Consider the following 26,560-nt stretch of genomic DNA (forward strand, 5'->3'; position numbering starts at 1 on the left):
TTGAGTACTGTAGAGGCAATACTGCTTGGAATAACAGAGTAGTCTGCACCACTATCAATTTTAAATTGGATGCATTTTCCTAGTATTTTAACAGGAACAACCCACTCATCTGTGTTTTGTGTACTTCCCACTAGTCCTACAAAACCAGCATCACAAAGTTCATTGACTCTTTTAATAGTAGATAAACAAACATTATCCCAATGTCCTCTTTTCTTGCATTTTCTGCAATTTGAGTCCTTTGCTGGGCAGTTTCTTTTTTCATGTGGCTGTTTACCGCACCATTTGCAATTTTTTCGCTGATAATTAGTTTTCGAATCTTGATATTTACTTTTCGAATCTTGAAAATTACTTTTGTCTGCATTAGTTGTTTTATTATATTTCTTCTTTTGATTAATAGCATTAACTGTAGAATTTTCAACTAGTAGTGATTGTTGTTTCTTAACTGATTCCGAAAGACGTACTTTGTCCATTGCAGTTTGCAGGGTAAGTTCAGAATCAAGTTGTAATTTTTCGCTTAAAGTTTGATCTTTAATACCAACAACTATACGGTCACGAAGCAATTCGTCATGTAAATTACCATATTCACACTTGTCAGCAAGAGCATATAAAGCAGTAATAAAATCGTTGACAGACTCACCTTCTTTTTGAATTCGCCGATTGAACTGAGCTCGTTCGAATATTATGTTTCGTTTAACAACAAAGTGAGTGTCGAAACTATTCAAAACCTCCTGGAATTTCTTTTTATCCTCTTCCGATATACTGAGCGAAAGAAATATGTCCTCGGCTTTATCACCCATGACGTATATGAGAGCATCCACTTGTTCCTCATCTGTTTTTGTTATTAGACCAGAAGCAGTTCGGAAACGTAAAAATCTTTGTTTCCATTTAGGCCATTCCGAGGGAATCGAAAAAGGAAATGATTCTGGCGGCGTTATGTGATATGCAGGAGCTGATGTCATGATGCAATTTTGGAATATCGAAGGAGAGTCAAAACTTACTGCGTTAATTTGTTTTCTTTTACCGCTGCCACCATGTGTTGTTATGTATTATTTCAGTACATATTAAATAAATGAGCAGGATCTAGCATGGAGGATTTTTACCCTGGAAAGGATTTTTACCCTGATATAGCATTATTCCGAAGCCTAATTTACTTATTCAGCCAACGAAATTTGATCATTCCGCTGCAAGTAATTCAAAACTTAAAGGCGTTTTAAGGGCTTATAATATTGTTTTGTTTATTCGTTGTTTATTTTTATTGTTCTGTTTATTAGGTGTTATTTCAGCACCTGACGCTGATTCCCCTAAAATTCATGTTGAAAAGGTCCCAAAACGACTTCATGATTAGGGATTGACCATCAATACCAGAAAATGCATGTACAGTTGCAAAAAAAACCTATTATAAATGGTTAGCTTTATATATATATATATATACAGGGTGGTCCCGAATTCATGGTACAAACTTTAATGGTAGGTACAGGACATTGTAACAATGATTTATTGTATAGGAATGTATAGTCGCAAGTGACGCGGTGAGGCGTAAACAGGGGAAATAAAGGGAAAGAGAAATGGAGTGATCGGTTGGTATCATTGCCGGTAGAGGGCAGTAGATGTCTAGTCGCCGTTGAAAATGATGCATCGCAGCAGGGAAAAGCGCCATTCACAATTGTGCTGCCGTAGACGATGGGTGACTTTACGTATGCAGGAAAAGCAGACATGCATTACATGTACGGCCGTGCAAATGGTAACGGCAGAGCTGCGTTACGAATGTATCGCGCGGAGTATCCTGATCGACAAATGCCGGATCATAGAATTTTTCAACGGTTACATCGTCAACTTTGTGAAACAGGTGCGTTCGACGTCAACAGACATGACGCTGGTCGATTAAGAGCTGTACGCACTCCAAGGCTGGAAGAACATTGTGGCTGATAGACCCAAGTCAAGCACAAGAACTTTTGCGCGTGACGTAGGTGTGAGTCATCAGACTGTATGCAGAGTGTTAAACGAAAATCGCTTACACCCCTTCCATTTTCAGAAAGTACAAGCGTTGAATCCGGCAGATTATCCTCTCCGCGTGAACTTCTGACTGTGGGTGATGCAGCAATGTGCGTTGCAGCCGGATTTCGTAGGTGATGTGCTGTTTACAGATGAAGCGACATTTTCACGCGAGGGTGTCTTTAATGCGCACAATTCTCATGTGTGGGCAACCGATAATCCGCATACAACGCGTCCACATGCGTTTCAACAACGTTTCTGTATTAATGTGTGGGCTGGTATTGTGAACGACTTTTTGATTGGCCCATACTTACTACCCACGCGACTCAGTGGCGGAAGCTATCTTATTTTTCTGAAAGAAGTGTTACCACAACTGCTGCATGATGTTCCGATCGCCATTCGTAACCGCATGTGGTTTCAGCACGATGGGGCGCCAGCACACTTCAGCATTGATGTGCGGAATTACTTGAATGCCACGTTTGGTGCTCGATGGATTGGGCGTGGTGGACCAATCCCTTGGCCACCCCGATCTCTCGATTTATCGAGCCTCGATTACTTTTTATGGGGACATCTAAAGCATCTTGTTTATGAGACTCCAGTTGACTCAGATGAGGATCTCGTCGCTCGCATATCTGTAGCTGCTGCAGGTGTGCGTGAAATACCAGGCATCTTTGAACGTGTACGCCAATCGCTCCACCGACGCTGTCAAGCATGTATCGCTTCTGGTGGACGCAATTTTGAACACTTACTGTAAACATGACACTTGTCAACAACGCTTTCAATAAAATCTTTGTTTTTCCTTTCGGCCGTTATTTCGCCTGTTTACGCCTCACCGCGTCACTTGCGACTATACATTCCTATACAATAAATCATTGTTACAATGTCCTGTACCTACTATTAAAGTTTGTACCATGAATTCGGGACCACCCTGTATATATATATATATATATATATATATATATATATATATATATATATATATATATATATATATATATATATATATATATATATATATATATATATATATATATATATATATATATATAAACCACTGATGAACGACCGACCCGATTTTTTTTATACAATTACCTGTATTCAACTCCGTAGCCTTGTAGTTTTGAACCCAATCCAGAAGACAAGAGAACTCTTAGATGATCAAAAAGAATGAGAAATTTGCCTTTGTGGAAGATTTTTTAGTGAAACTATCCCGCATTTGCGTTACGTGGAGAGGAAAATTTCCCATGGTTAGCCAGACGGTAAGGGGATTCTGATCCATGATCCTTTTGCCACTGAGGATATTTTACGTTAACACTGTGGTCAGTGCGAGGCCACTACGGAATTGGTATCGACCAACCATTACTGGGATTCAAACCCGGGTTGTCTTATTGGGAGGCCCAAGCTCTATTTACTGAGTCACCACGGCTCCTTAGGCGGTTTGCTTGTAAATAAAGATGGTATTTTAATTCCTTCTGTCTTGAAATTCTATCGGAAGCTCCTTCCTCAAGTCAAGTAGATCTTGCCTTAATGTTGGAAGAAAGTAATTTTGTATTAGGTGCATATAAGTAACCCAAATCGGCTTCACGCCATTAAGATTTTTCTCCAAAAGTAAACTTCAGCCAAAATTAAGTTGAGTGCACAGTTAAGTATTTAGGAATATGTTTGAAGGACTAACACTTGTACTGTGCACTGGCCATAAACCTTTATTGTATACTTTTAAACAAAAGTAAGATAATGCTAGTCCACGACAGCTCAGTTACGTCATTTAAATTTAATTTCTAAATTCACTACAGACATTAGATATCTTCTAAGTGTAGAGAATGCTCCCGCTGATGCATTTTATTGCAAAGTTACCATAGTTTAATTATGAGGAATATAGACAGGAGCAAGAGGTAGATGATGAATTGACAGTTCTAGTTTCATTAGATCATGCTATTCAGCTAAAAAAGTTGCGAATGCCTGAAAATTTCCTTTCATGTTTCTGCAGGTACAATACGTCAAGACATACTAGTGAAGCGACGTGACATCACTCATCATATTCTGCCTTAATTGTTTTTATAATTATTCATGAATTTTAAGTTTGTTTTAACAACAACTTTAATTCTTACATTTTAGAATTGGGTATACTACAGCCTACGTCATAGGTCGTGTTATTCCTACTAAATTTAACCCATGAACGGCATCTTCTGCAAGCCTAACTTCAAGCCACAAATAAACAAACGAAGTGTTCGATCGTTTAAATAGCTGCTCGCCAGATTTTATTGCATTATAAAGAAAAGTTATTGAAATTAAATACAACTAAATATACAACAACAACTAAAAAAAATAACAACAACTACTAATAACAACAACTAAATAAACAACAACTAAATTCCATTCGTTTAGCATTGCGTCATATGCTACTAAGTGGAAGTAGTTTGTTTTTCTTATATTATACCCAATTGTTTTTTAATGTTGCACTATTATTTGATTTTCGCATCTTAAATATTTGATGCCGCATTTAACCTAAACTAGTCATGTATAAATTTTAAATAAATGTAAATAGTAATTATTTAAAGTGTTTATTCTTCAAACCATTCATTACGCTTCACTAGTGATTTTCGGACGTGATTTTGATAACTCTGGAGATACAGAGCTCGATAATCCAAGTACTTCTAAACATATTGAAGGCATCTCAGTAAAGCCTCCTCCGTTTTGGAATGAAACTCCGAAATTATGGTTTGCGCATATTGTAGAATTCAAAAATTCTACATGTTTTATTTACCTTTAACTTTTTAAATTTTTTTTATTTTTGGTAAACTTTATTATTTTTACTTATAAGAGTTCAGTTTTTTTTAGGTATTTAATTTAATTTAAATTTTAGACTAATAACTTTTTCTTTTTAAAGATTTATTTAACTGTTTCTTTGAATAATAGTGAACAGGTTTGTTTTTTTTAAAACATTTGTTCAGTTAGTTTCTTTTTTAGCAGACAGGTGGCAGCATCAATCATGACTTAACTTCAGTTTATTCAGTTGAAGTTTTTTTTTTTTTCTTCTGCTGATTTGATATGTTTGTATAATTAAATTTTTAAATTTGGTTAAATAGTTAAATGATTAAGTTATTTCACAACATATGCAAGGTATTTTTATTTTGTAATTATCTTTCAATTTTTGTTAAAATAATTTTATTTTTGAAAAATTATTTCTGTTTGTGAGTTTTGAGGTGTTGGCAATGGTGGCGTTTTTGGAAAGTATATAAAAGGAAGTGTGCGCGGTGTGCAAAAAAAAGCTTGCTCTCTCTCGCTCTCCTACCTGATAGACGTCGTGCTCCACGAGGTTTTGGCTGAAGAAAGAAAGCCATGTGGAATTGGAAAGAAACGCGTGCCATGCGGCACAGAAGCGTACATGCAGATTAGTATGAAAGGAAGATGAAATGGTGATCAAGATCTTGTTCATTTAACTCCATGAGGAAGTGCCAGCAAGTCCGTGCCAGGGGGCACGTGGTATGATTTCGTTTCCTTTTTAATTGCAATAGTAATAGTGTGAATGCAGTTATTTTCCATCTAATGAACTTTTAGTTTAACAAATTGTAAACCTTGCCAACTACCCTTCTTTTTAAAACCTTAAAACCTAAAATTATATTTTATAATCCTGATAATATATCCTGATAACCATGCTATTATAATAAATAATTTTTTTTTTATCTTAATGATTGGAGTCATTTCTCAACAAAATATTGGTTTTCCTTTTTTCCCAATTTATTTAAACATGTTTTAGGTAATAAAGAAAAGGGGGGGGGGGTATTTTTTGTTTCAGCATGTGTATTTTAAAGCTTTAGGTAAGTGATTTTTTTTATAAATAAATCTTTTTTTTGATTCGAACCTTTCGGCAAATTTAGGTTAATTTGTTATTTTTTTGGTGTACTAATGTTAATTTTGTTAAAACTATACAATCTTTATGTTTTTTTTTTTGTTGTTTCGGCCTAAACTCTAACTAATTGTACCAAAATTTTTACTCACGGTACAAAATTGGTGCCGTGACTTTTCTTTTTTTAAAATTTACTTTCAGACTTTGATATACACATGTATTTTTATTGAGAAGTGACTCAATTTGTGAGGGGTGACCAGGTTATGCCAGGTTAATTTTATTGTATTTATATTGTTTTTATTGTATTATATTATTGTTTTGAATCATGGATTCTGATGAGAATACTGACTCGCCTGGTCTTCCAAACGTAATTGCCAATATCATCCCAGCGGCTTTAACTGCTTCATCGCTTATGTCATTGCCAATTTTTAGGGGTGGGAACAGTGGTATGAAAATTAAGGAATTTTTGGCACGTTTGGAGGATTATGCAGTTCAGTTCAACTGGTCAGAAAGTGACAAATTGTTTGCATTAAGAGATCGATTATTCGATGAAGCCAGAGAGCTCAGTGAGGAAATTAGAGAATCAGTTAAATCATATAAAGATTTAAAAACAGCTCTTTTGAAAGCTTTTGGGGAGAAAATCTCTCCCTCTCAAGCATTGTTTGACTTTATGGCATTTAAACATGATATTAATACTCCTGTTGACAGATTTATTGCCCAGGCATTTGAGAAAGTTAAAAAATTAGATTTAGGATGTGACCCTGCTATGGCAAAAATCCAACAGGAAAAGATGCTGATTAATATGTTAAAAACAAATCTTCATCCCCAAATTTTAAGAGGGGTCCTTTCAAAAAATCCCCTAACTTTAGAGGAGGTTAAGTCAGCTGCCAGGATTGAGGAACAAGCCTTTTTGGCTATAAAAAATGTGCACAACCCATTTGCAGCCCCTTTAACTGAGGTATACAGGGCTGAGGCCACTCCGGCTCCTGCGACTCCTACAAATGAGCTAGTTGCAACTGCTAAAGTCAGCAAATTAGAATCTGATGCAAATAGAAGCTCTACCTCTAGGAGAAACATAAAATGTTTCCGCTGCGGAAGAATGGGCCACATTAGAAAATTCTGTCGGGTTAGAATTGATGATCCTCAACCAGCTGCTTTAAACTAGTAGGGGGGGGCCTGTCCTGTTGTGCAGACTCAGGTGAAAACACCCCAAAAGGCACAAATTTTCTTGTCTGAATTTAGTATTTTACCTAAAATTAAAATTGAGGTCCTCGGACAACATGCTTTGGCTTTATGTGATTCAGGTGCTTCTGTAAATATAATAGAGGAATCTCTTTTACCGAAAGAGGTTAAGACTTTTCCATGCTGTACTGAACTTAAAACTTTAAGTAATACTATTAAAATTTCGAAACAAGTTAAACTTAAAATCATTATAGGGAAAATTAAATGTAATTTACAATTTTTGATTTCACCTACTACTATTTCTAAAAATTTTAATGTCATTTTGGGTCATCAATTTTTTATTGACAATAAAGCAAATCTTGATTATGGGGAGAGGGTTTTATGTATTAAGGGTGAAAAAATAGATTGGGTTAATGTAAATAACGAATGTAAACAAAAAGCATCAGATATGGCTGAAGTTAAAGGATATTTGAATAAAAAGACTCAGTTACCACCTCTGTCACAAAAACTTGTTTTTGTAAATATTAGAGGAAATTTCCAACCCGGTTTGTTCTTAGCCGAACCTGTTACAAGAGAATTTAATTTTTTTATTGCTCGTTCAGTTGTAAATTTAAAAGATAGAAATAAGATTCCTGTTTTGTTAATGAATACAAATAATTTTGATGTAAATGTAAATAAAAATTGTAATTTAGTTAATTTTACCAGTGCTATTTCTTCAAATGATTGCAATAAGGAACTTTTTAATGTTAATGAAGAGGAAATAGGTGATTTAGAGGAGGTAGAGTTAGAATTTAAACAGAATTTCAAAATTGATCATTTAGAGGAACCAACTAAAGATAAACTTTTAAAATTTTTAGAAGAGAATAAGGCTGTTTTTGCAAAATCTGTTAAAGATTTGCCCGGCTGTACTACTTTAATGCATAAAATTCCTCTTAGGGATGATATCCCTGTTCGTAAGAGACCCTATAAGGTACCTTACCATTTAAGGCAAGAAATGAATGACCAATTAAATATTTTGTTAGAAGCTGGAATTTTAGAGCCCTCAACTTCTCCATATAGCTCTCCAGTTATGTTAGTTAAGAAAAGTAATGGTGAATATAGATTTGTGACAGATTTTCGAGCATTAAATACTAAGGTTATACCTGATGCCTATCCTATCCCAAACATAACTGAAGCCGTTGATAACTTGTCGAGTGGAAAAATCTTCTCGTCTATTGATTTAACTAGTGGTTTTCATCAAATGTGTGTGGATCCGGCAGATCGCCATAAGCTAGCAATTACTACTCACCAGGGGTTATATCAATATACCAGAACACCTTTTGGGCTTCGCACTAGTGCCAATTCTTTTCAACGACTCATGAACATTGTTTTGTCAGGGTTAGAACCACTTAATGTAGGTATTTATATTGATGACATAATTGTTTCAAGTCAAACAATAGATGACCATTTTCCTAAGTTAAAGGCTGTGTTCCAAAGGTTGTTACAGCATAATTTAAAAATTAAACCTTCAAAATGTAAATTTCTTACTGAGACTATTAATTATTTAGGATTTGTCATTAATAAAGGTAAAGTTTTTCCTGATCAACGTAACATTGATATAATTAATAATTTTCCTATACCAAAAAATAGAGTTGATGTTCAAAAATTTTTAGGCTCAATTAATTATTATCGTAAATTTATTTCTAATATTAGTAACCGTTCTTTACACTTAACAAATTTAACTAAGAAGAAATCTGTCTTCAAGTGGTCAGTTGAAGCTCAGAATGAATTTGATGATTTAAAAAAGTCTTTGAAAAGTGACCCTTTTTTACTTCTCCCTGACATGGAAAAGGAATTTGTACTGTATACTGATGCTAGCTCAGTTGCCATAGGTGCGGTTTTATGCCAAATGCAAGATAATTTCCCTCGACCTGTTGCATTCGGCAGTAGAAAACTGACGTCTCCCGAAACCAGATATTCAGTGACAGAAAGAGAAGCTCTTTCCATAGTGTATTTCACTAATTATTTTCGACAATATTTATTGGGTAAAAAATTCAAAATTTTTACTGACCATGCTCCTCTCACTGGATCTTTAAAATTAAAGGACTCATTTTGTAGGATTGCTAGATGGGCTTTATCCTTATCTCAATTTAACTATGAAATTTTTTATCTCCCAGGAAAAGCCAATGGAATCGCTGATTTTTTATCTAGAAATATTTCTGAGGCTCAAACAGTTAAAACTAATTTATTTATGACAGAAACAGTTACCATTTTACCAGATATTTCTTTCGAAGAGCTTTTAGAAAAGCAGAATGAGGATAGTTTTTGCAAACAAATTAAAGAAGATTTAAAAGCCAGTAATTCTAATTCAAAAAGATATAAATTTTATTTAAATCAAGGTATACTAATGTGTAAATTTAAAGATAGTAATGAACAAGATGAAAGTAAATTTGTTATTCCAAAATCCTTAATTAATAATGTTTTAGAAATTCACCATGATAGTGCAGCAGTTTGCCACCAGGGCATTCATAAATCAATTAAGAGAATTAAAAAATCCTTTTTCTGGCCAAAAATGGTTAAACATATAACTAATTGGGTTAAATCTTGTGAGAGTTGCTTGGGTCGAAGAGCACACCAACCTAAACACCCTGTTCCATTTCAAAGTGTGCAAATGCCTAATGGTCCTTTTGAACATATATATTTTGATGTTGTTGGTCCCTTGCCAATTACAGAGTCAGGCAATAGATATATACTAGTAACTTTTACTGACAATTTTACAAAATGGTTGGAGGCTTTCCCTGTGCCTTCTGTCGAGAGTGAGACCATAGCTCGGGTTCTAATGGAATTTATTTGTAGATATGGTACACCCACTAAATTGTTTTCAGATAGGGGATCTAACTTAATTAGTCAAGGGATGGCAAAAATTTATTCGGCTTTAGGGGTTAAGAAAATTAATATTACTGCCTTCAGACCACAAAGTAACGTAGTTGAGAGAACACATAAAACAATAGCTAACTTTCTTACACACTTAGTTAATTCTTCACACACCGATTGGGATAGTAAGTTACCTTATGCTCTACTTGCTTATCGTACTTCTACTCATGATACTACTAATTTTTCACCAGCACTTTTAACTTTTGGTAGGGAATTTAATTTACCACGACAATTACTCAATACACCAGTTAAATTTTCTTATTCTGACACTATTAATTACACTGACGACTTATTGAATAAATTTAAGGTAATTTATAAGGAGGCAAAAATTAAATTTGAGCAGGCTTCTCTCGACAGACGGAACAGGAGATTGAAAGTTGCTAGGGATCCAAATCTTAAGGTTAATGACAGGGTTTTCTGGTTCAATCTTTCCATTAAAAGGAATCAATGCAAAAAATTTGCAAAACTTAATGAAGGTCCTTTTGTTATTACTAAATTTTTTTCACCTGTGTCTGTACAAATTAAACATGAGACAAGGCAAGATTGTACTAGAATAGTACATATTGAAGATTTAAATAAAATTAGTGACAGAATTCAACACGATACAAGTGACAGTAGGGAACTAATTGCTGATCAGGTAGATTCAGGTAATGATAAGGTTGAGGATAGTCCAGTTAATGAAAATATTGAAGGCATTCCTGACGAGGATATCCTTTTAAGGCAGGTTCTGGATTCTTTGGAAGTCCAGGGGACTGTAACTTTCCCTCCACCTTACAATTTAAGACCCAGACATAATGGGCGAGTGCAGCGATAATTTTTTTCCCTCTAATTTAAAAATTAAAGAATAAATTTTTTTTGTTGCTTATAGGAATTACCATTTAGTTCAAAATTTTGTTCCCGATTTCCCGGATATGTCTAATGAGTTACATTTTCTTGTAAATTAAGTGAACCAATATGTAATTCATAATTATTTGAAATTTTTATTTCACTCAAAATTTTTTGTTAATGATAGCTATCAGAAAAATGTGCACTTTTGTTTATATTATGTTGTTTGTATTGTTCAATATGTATTCCAGGAATTGATATATAATTGTTACATGAGAATCCAGCCATTATGGATCTTTTTTTTTGCCAAATTTGAATGTATTTGCTTTAGAGGTTACGTTCAATTTTCCTTTCTTGTTGAGGAATATGAAAGTTGTATTTCTTTTTATTTTTAGTATCACAATACTGTGTTAAGGTATAACTTTTGATCAAAATTTGTGTTTAACTTCTGAGTAAATGGTTTTATATTATGTCAATTTTGGGGGGAGGATATATACTTATTTTACTTTTTTTTGTTTTATATGAATAACTTTATTAAAAAGGAAAGGAAGAAAGAGAAAAAGAAAAATATTTTTTTTTTCTTTGTTTTTTCCCTTTTGTGGCATACCTGGCACCCCTTTTCCAAATTTGTCCAATTTCAATTTTGTAAGCTGCCATTATGTTTCATGCTTCACTAGATTACCTTAAGTTAATCGTTGGCTATAAACGTTTCTATTTTTTTTTACTTTGCTTTCATTCAGGAACTTTCGTTTGATAGGTTTGCGCGCACCTAACAAACTTGGTTTTTTTTTTTTTTTTAAGAGTAGTTAGTTAAATGATTTGAGTTTAAGAGAGGTTTTAATTTTTCTTGTGTGGTGCTTAGATTATTGATTAACTTAATTTTTTTTTACAAAAAAAAAATTTTTGTCAAATTTTTTTTTAAATTTTAAGGGAGGGGTATTGTAGAATTCAAAAATTCTACATGTTTTATTTACCTTTTAACTTTTTAAATTTTTTTTATTTTTGGTAAACTTTATTATTTTTACTTATAAGAGTTCAGTTTTTTTTAGGTATTTAATTTAATTTAAATTTTAGACTAATAACTTTTTCTTTTTAAAGATTTATTTAACTGTTTCTTTGAATAATAGTGAACAGGTTTGTTTTTTTTAAAACATTTGTTCAGTTAGTTTCTTTTTTAGCAGACAGGTGGCAGCATCAATCATGACTTAACTTCAGTTTATTCAGTTGAAGTTTTTTTTTTTTTTCTTCTGCTGATTTGATATGTTTGTATAATTAAATTTTTAAATTTGGTTAAATAGTTAAATGATTAAGTTATTTCACAACATATGCAAGGTATTTTTATTTTGTAATTATCTTTCAATTTTTGTTAAAATAATTTTATTTTTGAAAAATTATTTCTGTTTGTGAGTTTTGAGGTGTTGGCAATGGTGGCGTTTTTGGAAAGTATATAAAAGGAAGTGTGCGCGGTGTGCAAAAAAAAGCTTGCTCTCTCTCGCTCTCCTACCTGATAGAACACATAAGATGTCGTGCTCCACGAGGTTTTGGCTGAAGAAAGAAAGCCATGTGGAATTGGAAAGAAACGCGTGCCATGCGGCACAGAAGCGTACATGCAGATTAGTATGAAAGGAAGATGAAATGGTGATCAAGATCTTGTTCATTTAACTCCATGAGGAAGTGCCAGCAAGTCCGTGCCAGGGGGCACGTGGTATGATTTCGTTTCCTTTTTAATTGCAATAGTAATAGTGTGAATGCAGCTACCGGACAGTTATTTTCCATCTAATGAACTTTTAGTTTAACAAATTGTAAACTTTGCCAACTACCCTTCATTTTAAAACCTTAAAACCTAAAATTATATTTTATAATCCTGATAACCATGCTATTATAATAAATAATTTTTTTTTATCTTAATGATTGGAGTCATTTCTCAACAAAATATTGGTTTTCCTTTTTTCCCATTGTATTTAAACATGTTTTAGGTAATGAAGAAAAGGGGGGGGGGGTATTTTTTGTTTCAGCATGTGTATTTTAAAGCTTTAGGTAAGTGATTTTTTTTTATAAATAAATCTTTTTTTTGATTCGAACCTTTCGGCAAATTTAGGTTAATTTGTTATTTTTTTGGTGTACTAATGTTAATTTTGTTAAAACTATACGATCTTTATGTTTTTTTTTTGTTGTTTCGGCCTAAACTCTAACTAATTGTACCAAAATTTTTACTCACGGTACAATATTGAAGCTCAATTTAAGAACTGTCAAGTTTCGGCTGAAATCACTAAGTAAAACATTACCGTTGCTGTCTTAGAACAGAAAATTTTGAATACGGAAGGGGATGTAGTTTTGTCACCTCCCGAAGAAAATCAATATACCGCATTAAAGGAAGCACTTATTGCTCGTTTGAGTAATTCCGAAAGTGTTCAACTAAAAAAACTCTTCTCCGAACTAGATCTTGGCAATAAGCACCCTGGTCAATTGCTACGCGAAATGCGGAATTTGGCGATGGGTAAAGTAAATGACAATGTCTTAAAACCACATATGGTTACATTAATTGCCGCAGCAAGTTCAAGCCATTTTAGCTGTCAGCACTGAAGCTCTTAATAAACTTGCTGAAATGGGTGATAAAATTTTGGAAACTTGCGGCAGGTACCAGTGCGTTGGCGAATTTTCTGCCAATGGAAATTCAGAAGCGACTACATCAGAAAGTCTAAATTTATCAACAATATTAGACAAAATTAATGAACTTTCTAAAGAAGTTAGTGAGTTGCGAAGATCACGCAGTACCTCTAGAAATTGGAATAATTTTAATCGCCAAAGTTCCAATTATAGAAACCGATCAAAATCTAGAGAAGGTATTTGTTGGTACCAAGGTCGTTTTGGTAAAAAGTCAGCCAAATGCACCAAACCCTGCTCATTTGTTGCTGATTTCGAAAAATCGGAAAACTAATTAGGCCATCGTTGGCGGCGCAAGACGATGGTAGCTAGAATTCAAGTCGCCTTTTTATTTATGATCACTCAAGTAAACGAAATTTTCTTATCGATACTGGAGCAGATGTATCTGTTTTACCCGTTTCTTCAAAACAGAAAAGTCCCGCAGTGGACTGATCGTTAAGACACGGTTCCCAGCAGATCACCGAAGTCAAGCACCACTGGCTGCGGTCAGTGTGCGGGAGGGTGACCACTTGGATCAGTCTGCATAGGGAGCGAGAGTGCGCGGTATTGGTCTTCGATAAACTGTTCTACCGAAAAGTGTTCGACTTCGCGTGCAGGTCGTCGGGCTACCGAAGCGGGGGTGCCATCCCCTCTGCAGAGGATCAAAATTGTAAATGAACTACAACAACAACAACTATATTATTATTATTATTATTGTTATTATTAATTTACGTCGCACTAGAGCTGCACAATGGGCTATTGGCGACGGTCTGGGAAACATCCCGGAGGATGATCCGAAGACATGCCAACACAATTTTGATCCTCTGCGGAGGGGATGGCACTCCCGCTTCGGTAGCTCGACGACCTGCGTGCAAAGTCGAGCACTTTACGGTAGCACAGTTTAACGAGGACCAATACCGCGCACCCTCGGTCCCTACGCAGACTGATCCAAGTGGTCACCCACCCGCACACTGACCGCAGCCAGTGATGCTCGACTTCGGTGATCTGCTGGGAACCGTGTCTTAACGATCAGTCCACTGCGGGACACAACAACTCTAAGACCTGTGATCTGTACGGTTCCGCAGTGGACTCATCTAATGAAGCGGTTACTAGTAAAACACCGAAGTCTAACATCATTGGCTGCGATCAGTAAGTGGATGGGTGACCAATTTGACCAGTCTGCGTAGGGACCGAGGGTGAGCGGTATTGGTCCGGTCCTCGTTGAACTGTTCTACCATAAAATGTTTGACGTCGTTAGTAGATCAAAGGACTACCAAAACGGGGTAGCCATTTCCTCTGCCGAGGATCAAAATTGTGATGGTATTCTCATCATCCTCAAGGATGTTTCTTAGACTGTCACCAACTGTCCATTATTTAATTAAAGTACCTGCCTTCCTAAAAGCTGATCATTATTATGAATGAAATCCAGATCGTCACAGGTACTGTATGCAAAAATTTCGCAGATGCAAATTAGAGTCTGATTGCTTAAATATATTTACCTTCAATAAATCCGCTAATCGCTTAAATATATTTACCTTCAATAAATCCGCTAATCAGATTCACGCTTGCTTGTCTGAAATTGCATCCGCGATTTCTTTGACAGGCAGTGATAATAGCCTTGTAGTAAGAATTTATGAAAATTTTCCATGAACATATTGTGGAACATTTTGATTACAAATGCAGGCCGTCGGAAGCGCTTGTGATCAAAAACTCCACTCATCACATAATAAATTAAACAAAGAATAAAATTCATTTGAATTTTCTTTATAAATTAAAATAACTATAATCATGCCCTTTATGGGAATTTTATTTAAACTCGTTTGAGATTTAATATTTATTATAACCTTTTTGGGTATGTATATTAATATAAAATAATAATTTTTCATTTAAAATTGTTTATCAGTAAAATAAAATATTTTGGAAGTGAAACTGATTTTAGAATTTTGTGAAGAAAGATAAATATATAAATACTTTGGTTTTCAGCATTTAAATGTCTTAATTTCATAAAATTTGGTATATTTTGCCGACGAGATAGGACAACTCTGTTCATTGAACTCCATGTTTTAATGATGTTTATAATACATGATAATATGTGTTCTGATAAATCGATTTCCAAATTGTTTTTTAATTAATGACCCAAAATATTTGAGTTTGGAACGAGTAAATTAAATGAAATTAAAAATGCTTAAGTTTTATAAATGAGTGTTTTTATTAATATTATTAATTTATTCCTTTTAAAGTTAGTGCTAAAGGAAACATGATTTCGTAGAACTTGTTAAACAAAATACAAAGTTAATCTGAATAACATCAGTTATATTTTAATAGAATGTTATTGGATGAACTTTAAACTTAAAATATACTAACAATGTTATTAACTTCAGAATAAAAATTGTTTTGGCGCCAAAGCTAATGATCGCTCAAGCGTTTCGAAGTTATTAAAATTATTTTTGCATCTTGTGCTAAGCGCTTAATGCATTTTATTTATTTATTTTTGTCTAATGTCTAAACAACATAGTTTTTAAATGCATTTTAAAATTTTTAATTTCGTTTTCTGTGAATAGATTATTTTTATAATAAGCACATTTCTGGAATATTTATTTTAAATCTTAAATCACAGTTTATTTTATTAGTTTATTTTTATTTAGATGCTTCATATATTTCGTTATTAAATATGTTCATTGCATAACTATGTAAAACCTTTTAATGATCACTTTTTTATATTTATCTCATAACTAAGATCTTGATGCTAATAATTAAGGGGATAATTCTGTATCGTGATCTGCTGCTCCAACTACAATAGCTAAGTTGCTAAACAGAAAAGAAAAACATGTTTCCTCGGGGGTGGTTTCCAATGACGTTTCGAGCTGTTCCCTTTATGTGATGTTTTTTTTAAATTTCTCAAGGGCTGCTTCCCGGAAGCTGCCAAGACTTTGCAATTATTATGCCACAGATCACGATATGGAAATCTCCCCATAATTAAGTACAGAATTTTATATTATTAACCATGTTATGTATAAAGCACATTTTTAGAATTTTTTTATGCATTTTTTTTAATCTAACAGCAGCTAACTTTTTTAGTTTGTGTTATTAACTTATTTTTATCTGCATGCTTCATTTCTTTAGTTACAAAATTTAGTTCTTTACTGCATAATGAAATACATCTATTTACATGAAACCTGTTTAGTTGACCACCTTTTCTTATTGATCACCTTTCTCAGATATTCTTAACTAAGTGAATAATTGACAAAGAATATTTAAATTGCTCTGTTATTTGTCGATCAAGTGTCTAGATGAAGACTATCATCTATGAATTGTTGTCCCACAAATGGTTAACTTACACATAGGTTTCATTGTATTTGTTAACAAGCATTTTTCTTACAAGTGAGAGTTTTTCTTTATGTATTAAAAGTGAGTAAAATCTGAAAACCGTGCTGGTCTACTCATTGGTAAAACCTGACCATTCGCATAGGATTGTCCCAAAACAAAAACAGTCAGAATTTTATAAATCTGGGAAAAAGAGAGAATTTAATTAAAGTATAAAAAAAAATATTGAAAAAGACATCTAAGCAGATAAAATTACCCAAATTAAAATTAGTTTAAAGCACATAAAATGACATAAAGCACATAACTTTTTGTCAAATTTCTATTTCTTTCTTTTTTTTTTTTGTAATAAGACACAAGAGAAGGTACTATACAACACATGAAAACCGAGTACGCACTTTAGGAGCTTATGCATTACAAACTTAAAATTAACGAATCTTCTATAGTGCCCATTAGTTTGCATAATCATCGATTAAATCAACTTCTTAGTATCATCTAGTTCCATAAGAACAGAACCATCTGATATTGATAAATTTTTTTTTTTGCTTATCAAATTTAGGATCGTTGGATATCAGAATCAAAACTACTCAGTCACTCTACAAAATTTTTAACTCAACAATTTTACTATAAGTAAGATGAAGACTTAAGAGTTGGGTGGTCATAAATGCCCAGCAAAATATTTTACATCAGTTTTCCAAGAAAATATCTGTTCTCTGATGTTGAATAGCTAGTTCTTTTTCATATTCACTTTAATGACTAATTATTTTTCAATATCCTTGTGGAGTGATAAGGTTTTGAATTTGTTTGAATGTGGAAATGTCAGGTACAGAGGGAAGGGAAAAGTGCTTAATTTGTTTAAATCCCTGGCAAACGGCTAAAGTATTCTTTCATTATTGCAGCCATTAAGAGAATCAGCTTTAATTTATGTATCTCTAACCTTATTAACATTACATTTAAATAGTTACACTATCATTAATTAAGATTTTTAATTTATTATTAAACTTAATAAATGTACGATAAGAAATCCTATTGTGTTTTTATACTTGCAATACTGAGAAAAACTGAAAAAATATTATTTTATTTCTAATGTAAAGCAGATATTCAGTTAATAAAGTTAGCCATTTATTGAAATCAAAACCTTGAATTACAGATGCGATCACATTTAACAGTGGGCCCTATATTGTGAAATTCCATAACGTTCTACTAAAAGTTTGTTTTTTCCCATTAAAAGTGGTTTTGATTATTGCTTGATTTTGTTTATTGTATTTTAAATATTTGATTTAAATAAGTAAATTTGATTTGTTGTACTTTAAATAACTGATACTTATTATAATTGATTTATTCATTTTTATTTAGAGGAACAGTTAAAATTGTAGAAAAAGAAGAAAAAAACATGAAAATATTTTCCTGGCCAAAAGGGCTTCATACAGTTTTGCAGTGACTATTTTTTGATCCATTTTTAATTTTTCTGTACATTATGACGTTCAATATAATTTCACTGTATAAAAAGACATGGCCCGGAAACAAATTTGGAGTGTCCTTTTTACATGATTCAATTCACTGTGAACATTGTTTGAAGGGTAAAATTCACATTTCACGGCAACTCAAGAATCAGACCCAAATCCAAGGTTATAATCCTCCTAGTGTTGAAGATCTCACAAAAAGTTGTTTTTATCAAAGTCATTTGAAATCATTTGCCGAGATCAAGCACAATAGCATTCCAGAAAGTTCTTTTTCGACTCTTGGTCTGAAAGTAACTAAATCGGTAGCAGCTAAATTAAATCAACGTTCTGTTGAAAAAGACATTAAAAGTCCTTTAGTAAATCACTGTCATAAACGAAGTGTTCTTAAATCTATAAAATGTCCACGCAAATCTAACGATTGTGAAAACAAAAATGTAAAAAAATCTTCAAAAGCTGAAAACCAAGAACCTGTTCATGAAGGCTTACATAACAATTATTTCCCTCCATCAAAAGTTCCTTTAGTAAAAGAAAATAAAGGTGTGAAAAAACAGAAGATTCTTAACAGCAAGCCAATATCGTCTTCAAAATTGATAGAAAGTAAGTTATTAAATTTTTTATCTGTCGTATTGAATAAAATTTGAATATTTAATGTAATTTTATGCTTTTTAATTTTATGTTATAAAAATAATTTTTTCAGGTGTAAAATGTACATAATTTGCATCATTTTAAAAATAAAAATTTGTAAAATACATCAAAAATTTAAAATTTATATTTTGTAAAAAATTCATCCTTAATATTTAAAAAGTATTTTTTCAATTAATTTTGTTTATAGGTATGAGATACTACATGTTCTCTTCATTGTCTAAATAAGAGACCATTCTTACTGCATCCAGATTGGTTGATGCAACTTTTTTACATCAACTACACCAATCTTACTGCACGCTCATCAGTAGATGCAACTACTTTTCACTAATTACACCATTTTGACTACACCCAGATCGGTTAATATAAAGTTGCAAAAACAGCATTGTATATAATGCTAAAAATTAACTGGCAAAGTATGAAATGAATAAATATTTTACCCATTGCCTTAAGATTGTATACGATTCCAAATGACAAACTAGTAAAGTATGAAACATGATTAATTTATACATTTACTGCAGAGCTGAAATATAACGATGGTTTATTGGTCCAAGATCACTGTAATTTGACTTGTACTGCCATAAAATAATTATCAGGGATTTCTCGTACCAGCAATCAGTGTAAAAGAATAATATGCTGTTTGGGTATTTTAATTTTCTGTTTTTGCGTTTTGGTCTATGTCATAGTCACAACAGGGGTCTGTCTAGGTTTTTCTTAAAAGTACCTATTTTGTGAAAATTTTGACATAATTTGTGAAAAATTAAAAATTATATTAAAAAGTCAACACTAAAACATGGTAAAAATATAGATTTATCGTTTATTAAGGGAGACAAAAAAAAAATTTTAAGAAAAGTATTTTGTGAAAAGTACCATTTTTCCTAAAGTTGAATTTGTGAAACTACCGTTTTACCTAAAATTGAATTTGTGAAGGTACCGCTAAACGGTAGTAAATTCAGCCTGGACAGACCCCTGCACAAACTAGCAATTTTCATCAAAATTTAGAACATTACTCATTTTTTTATATTGTAATTTTTCATCTAATAGAAACCAGTGAAAATGTGTAGGAAATAATAATACCTTTTAGTCCTTGGTCCACGGACAAGTAATTTCTTGTTGCAACAAACAGTCAATATTTTGTTTTATTTTAATTTTAGTTAGAAGGACATAAATTTGAAGTAACCACTGTATTATTAATAATAGCCAGATTAACTGGTATAATCATAACTTGATAGGAAAGTGTTGGCCATGATCTGCTTCCATTCGTAGTCTTTCTTAAATAATTTTTTTTTAAAAATGTGTTCAATTTTTTGTTACAGGAGATAGTCTAGACATGTGCATTTTCTAACTGTGGGTAAATTATTTATTAGTATTTTATTTGTTTATTATTATCTTTAGCTGTTAAAGAGCCTACCAAAGGGACCTTGAAGAGGAAAAGGTGGACTCTACAAAAATTGAAGCAAAGTAATCTAAATTATGAAGATGATCTTTTTGAAAATCAGAAGTTTTGTAGTTTCGAAAGCATAGTTGAGGTACTTTGCTATTGAAATGTTTTAGATTTTTGTATTTATTTTTAGTGTCTTAATTTAGTTTGATATAACCTCTCTGTAAAATTATTAATAGTTCTAAAAACATGAAATATCTGACTTTTAGCTCACTTAATTTGTTAGGCTTATTGGAATTACCCTTTTAGGAACTTTGTAAAGTATTGTTTGTAAAGAGCCGGATTCCTGTATTGTTTGCTCTATCTCCTATTCAATTATAATTCAAACCAGAACTAAAAACAGGATTGGTCAGTTTAAACCCATGTGATTTAAACCAAAAGTTTTTATTATTTTTTAAAAATGTAACTCTTGGCTTTTTTTTTTTAAGAAAAAATCTTTTTATAAATTTCCTTTTATATTACTTATATAAATACTTAAAGTTTAAATGCAACCAAATGTGAAAATAAATTTTTCCTTAAAACTCTTTTCAATGTGAGGTCTAGATTGCACTTGTGCATGCAAATAAGAGTGATGTAATTATCAGGAGAGTGGGGGTGGAGTTAAAAGTGATGCTCATATGCAAAATTATAATCTGCTTATTTTAAGCTTGATTGCCAGATATAAATTTGCTTGGAAATTCACTACACCGATATTTTAAAAGTTAAAGAACTGCTTAATTTTTTTTTTATTCAGCTATACAGTGCAGATAAATTAAGAATGCTCAAATTAATTTTGAAGTGATGCACAATACATTTGGCATTTTTTGTGTAAAACTAATATTAATTAGAGGCATTTTGTTTTGAATGGAAATTAAATAATTTTTTTGTAAAAAGATTTAATGTCACTGTAGAATTAATTTTTTTTGTTGTGCATTTGTTAAAATGAGGATTAAAAATGATATAAATTCAAGATATTTTGAAAAAAAGAAATGAGATACACATTTATACATAAATTGATACTATTTCATAGTAAAATAATAAAAACTGATTTTTTTGCTATAAAATTATAATATTTGTAAAAGGTTATTCAAAATGTAAAAAAAAAGAGTAATTTCTATTTTGCATACTAACATGATGGCTGAAAATTTACAAATTTTGTTTTTTAAAAATGATTTTGAAAAGATGGACTTTAAATTATCTATCCATTTATTTAAAAAAAGAAATATACATTTTCAAATTTAAAAAAAAAAGTTGATAAAGCTTTATAATCTATCTATTATGAATTGAAAGTTATGAAAAACTAATGGATGGATGATTTAAGGTGCATCTTTGAGTACAAATTGAAATAGTAGACTTTACTTATAACTTTAACTAAATAATAAAAAAAAAGTGGCATCTGAATAACAATATTTTACGCAACCTAAAAATTAAAAAGTTGATTGGCAAAATGCAGCTACACTTGGAGAAATCATAATATTGCATACAGTTCTTGCAGTACTATTCTTTCACGACGGGTTGTGGTAGATCTTTATTCACTAACTGCAACGGTTTTAATGTTTAGAAGCAATTTTCATTTCTAAGCTGCAAAAATTGTTATTGTTATTTTCTTATTAAGTCTGATTGTTTTTCAGGATAATAGTGATACTGAAAAATATGAAGGTATGAGAACACCGCAGATCAATTTATCTCCTGTTAGAGATGGTAGCAATACTCCAACATGCAATGATTGCTACAGTCCTGGTGAACTGTTTAGTCATAGGTATTTATATTTATAAATAGCTTGCCAAGCATTTTAATTAAAATGTGATTGTTTCTGAAACTTCTCATATTTAAGATCTGTGTGGTGAATGTTAATTTTATTTTCCCAGTCATTAAATTTCACACGATAGCCACAGAAGAGGGAAAGACCGGGGAATTTAAAACTAAACTTAAATTTAACTAAAGAAAACAAAAATTCAGGAGAACTTTATTAGTTGGAATTTCTATTAATTCAATATATATTTTTTTTAAATAATTAATACCTGCTCTATTAGCAAAGATAAAAGTTTTTCCCAAATGTCTTTATGTTTAAGAATAAGGCATCACTGAAAAATAAATTAAAAAATTTGATAAAATCAGATACATTTATCTATGAGTCAGTGGCCACTTGTTTTCAAAATTTTTTAATCATTGTACACAGTATATATAAAAAAAAGAAACACTCTGAATAATTTTTCATTTAATGATGAGATTTTCAAGAACCAGGACTTGAAGAGTGACTCAAATATGATAATTTGTGCAAGTGATATATTAAGTTGCAAAATCTGACATAAAAACATACTTTCTCTGAAAAAACCTATCTTTTTTGTTTGTTTGTCAGATTCAACAAAATATAAGGGGTTGTCGCAATCTGGCAAATAAGGTCCGAAGATAGTGGTCAGGAGAAAATTAACATTAAGGGTTCCAAACACTTTGGGCAGCTGTCCTGACCAATCTATTGGGACCATATCTTCTAGATTACAATTATCCCATTCATTTTAGGGGTTAGAGATCCATATCTTTTGAAAAAGGTATGTTTATTCAGAGTAAAATTTTTGTGTTTGATTTCATAACTTAAATATCATCTGCACTAATTAATTAGCATATTTGAGGTCATTCTTTCAAACCATTAAGGTTAAGTACATGAAAGTCTGAGCATTAGTTCAAAAGTTATTCAGTCCCCCCCCCCCCCCGCTCTGTATAGTAAAACCTGTCTTAGTTGACCACTTGAGGTTTATTGCTTTAATACTCAACTTATAGGGGGAAAATTTGTCAAAATGCCGAATTTACTAATGAAGAATAAACTAAAAAGCAGGTTAACAACCACCTATACCTGGAATGTTTTATTATCATTATAAATTGATGCTATTAAAAATATTTTTGCTCATAGATGGCAGTACTACAATTTATTAGGTTTTGATATCAAGTGCTACAGTCATTAATTTATTAATATAAATAAATTTTACACTTATCAGGATTTTGTTATGTAACTTTCGTTTGTAGCTTTTCTTTTCTAAGTTAGTTTTATAACAAATGATTTTTTCACTTTCCAGTCTTCAGTATTATCTGGTATAGGAGTTATGTCCAAAATACTCTTTGAAACAAAAGAGCAATGTTTTTTTTTTTCGTTTTGTAGATTCGCCATTTTGTTTTGTTTTCCATTTGTTTTTTTTTTTTTGTGCATTGGTTATTTATATACTATTAAATACATATTACACACAGGATATATTTTGTCAATTATTTCATGGATTATGCACTGAAATCACTTATTCTTTTTTGTCATTTTTTTTTTGTTCGAAAATTTCACTGATAAATTCGGGGGTGTCATACCATTATAAGCATTACATATTTCTAATTTTTTTTTTAAAATTTAATTCAATTCCTAAAATTTATAAGGATATTTAATTATTGCTAATTTCTTTCTCAATGAATAAAATCTATTGAAATCTCTAAATATGAATACAAACACCAAACTAAAATTCTATATACTATTTTTTAAATCTTCCTATCTATAACAGCTAATCATTTATATCAATGCAAGTGAATAACCTATTATTTTTCAATGACACAACAACACGATATATTAAAAATATTAAGAATATACATGGAGAAATATTGTTTTTTTGTAAATATTAATTATGGTAGTTCAGATAGATCTTTTTTTAAATATATGATTTTATCAGAAAATAATCTAAGTGAGCCTCAGGGATTTTAAAAATCTAGATTAGCAGTTATCCTTGGTTTATTATTAGAAATATAAATGTGATGTATGTTATAAATTGAATGAAATTTATAAATCTCTATTTCTAGTTATCTTTCTTCTTTTAACTAGATATTTTATCTATTTTTTATGTAGTAAAACACTTTTAATTAATTTCAGGAAAGAAGCAGAAGAGTACATTTTCAGAAGAGAAAAACGAAGAAAAATGAAACTTCAAGATGAAGTATGTTCTACATTTTCAGATTTAAAAATTTTCCAGATAGGAGTTAGAGTTTAATTATTTTTATTTAAATTTCTCTGTTATTGTTTTAAGTGTTTTTTTCCTTCCCAAAATTTTTTTTCTCCTAAGATATTTGCAGGGACAAAATAATGCGTAATGTTTTACCAAGAAAAGCAAACTGTTGTATATAATTTTTTTTTAAAATTTAATTCCTAATAAAGAAAAATAATTTAATATATTATTAGTGAAAATATTGATTGTTCATTAAAATAAATTATAACTAATTAAATGTTATTTTATAAATTTGGATGGGGTTTTGCCACAAAAATGCCCCCAAGTTCTTCAATCCAAATTTGTTTTTTACGAAGTTTTTTTTTTTTTTTTTGATTGTAAGATAATTTTGTAAATCATAATAATTTTGACTAAATATTATATAAGATTTTTTTATTGATATTTTCTGAAAATTTAGCATATTTTTCTTTGTTTTACATAGTTTTTTTTTTCAGTTGTTTTAGAATCTTTTTACTATTATTCACTTTTTACTTCCAGAGAAGTAGTAGCGAACCTTCACCAGAAAAACCTATCAACACAGATGCTTATACTATAGATATATTGGAAAACGCAAGCAAAATTCTTAATAAAATATTTAAGGCAAAGGAATGTGAGAAAGAATCAGATGAAGATGAATATTTTACAGATGTTTCAGATAACTCTGATTAATATTGTAAAATAGATAAGTTTATTTATGTACATACGGCATTGTATTATGTTAGTTCATAATGTTTATTCATGAAATTTTCATAGTGTTTATTCACTGACTGTTCCATTTTATTTATTGATTTTAATTAAACATAAATATTTTACTCGGAATTTGTAAATAATACTTGATGATTCTTAAATGATGTATTTTACGACATCGATAAACCTATTTTTGAAATAAAAGAATTAAGAAGAATATAACCTTAATCTTGGCATTAACAATATAATATTCAGTTTTATTTATTGATTTTAATCGACATTAATATATTTTACAATTAAAGAAACTTACAAGTTTTTATCATAGTAATTTAATAAATACAGTTTTTGTAAATAAACATTTTATAATATTTTTACCTTCAATAGCATGTATTTATTTTTGGAATAAAATTTTAAAGTTATTCAGTAGTCTTATTTAAGTAGAATACATTCATTTTTTACAGTATTACATTTAAAGGAAAACAATTGGGACTGACTCTCAATATAACGACTCCTGTCATCTAGGCAAAAGCTGAATAACCGGAGCGCACAAAAATACTTTGGTATTTTTTAGCTATGAGTAAAATATCTTCACTTGAAGGACTGGTTCAATGTTGGTGACCTAGCATCACTATTTTTAAATTACTTAGACAGATTGCTGTGGTTCACGAAGTGCACCTCCAATGGATTCCTTCGCATGTGGGGATTCACGGAAATGAGGTCGTTGACGACTTTGGCAAAGCAGGGCTCGGTTGAGCCATTGTATTCAGTTGCCTCATTGACTTTTGACGAGCTTTACTCCATCAGGAAAAACAATGACTCCATGGTCCCTCCATCCCATAATTGGTATTGGCGGAGATGACCTGGGGGCTGCATTGGCCTTTCCTGCGATAGAGCCGACCAGACGACGCTATCGAGATTTGCCAGAGGCCACCTGAGGAGTGGCTTCTTTTGCAATGGCAACAGGGTTTTCCCGGTTTGTGCGGAGTGGACAGTGCATCCCCGGAGCACATTCTGGCTTGTCTTCACATTTCTAAGGAGACTTTCGCTACGGACCCTTTGCTTGCCCTGGATTTTTTGAGAGTGTATTAGTCACACACATATCTTCACTAATTTTTGCAAAGCTTTGTTTTATTTTAATAAAAATTGGTTAACTAACAAAATGAAAACTATTAATAATATAACTATCAAGTAATATTATCAAAATAATATTAATGAAGTTTGTTTTGTGTTGACATATAAAGCAACTTTAAATGGGAAAAATAATATGCTGGTTTAGGGCAGCCAATTAAAAAAAATAATGTGTGCGAAGATAACTACAAAGACTGTATATTTTTATTCACAAATAAACCACTCTAGAGGACAAATTTCACTGAAACAAGAAAAGTATGATTGATAATGAAAAGAAATTCAAAGATAGTGAATGGCATTGCATACAGGACTTATTTCTATAAGGTGATGCAATACAACTTTTTGATTACTGTGATCTGTAATTCACTAATTATTTGATCGTAGATCACAACCACTAAAATACAACTAAGGGGTTTTGTTTCTTTCCCTTCATTTCAAAATTATACAAAAGGAATAATGTTTCAATTCAGTGGTTCTTGAGTTGTTA

At 31.5% G+C, this 26,560-nt stretch overlaps 1 protein-coding gene across 1 annotated transcript; it reads left to right on the forward strand.

The window, feature by feature from the left end:
- Positions 1-15,081: 15,081 nt before the first annotated feature.
- LOC107443877 (uncharacterized) lies at positions 15,082-25,364 on the forward strand. Its single transcript, XM_043044056.3, has 6 exons — positions 15,082-15,254; positions 18,080-18,783; positions 20,224-20,357; positions 21,880-22,007; positions 24,147-24,210; positions 24,757-25,364. The coding sequence occupies exons 2-6, from the start codon at positions 18,201-18,203 to the stop codon at positions 24,925-24,927; spliced, it is 1,080 nt and encodes a 359-aa protein (XP_042899990.2). The 5' UTR covers positions 15,082-15,254; positions 18,080-18,200; the 3' UTR covers positions 24,928-25,364.
- The last annotated feature ends 1,196 nt before the right edge of the window (positions 25,365-26,560 follow it).

Source organism: Parasteatoda tepidariorum, chromosome 7, assembly GCF_982258835.1.
Source record: "Parasteatoda tepidariorum strain Cologne lab strain chromosome 7, Ptep-v5.0, whole genome shotgun sequence".
NCBI lineage: Eukaryota > Metazoa > Arthropoda > Arachnida > Araneae > Theridiidae > Parasteatoda > Parasteatoda tepidariorum.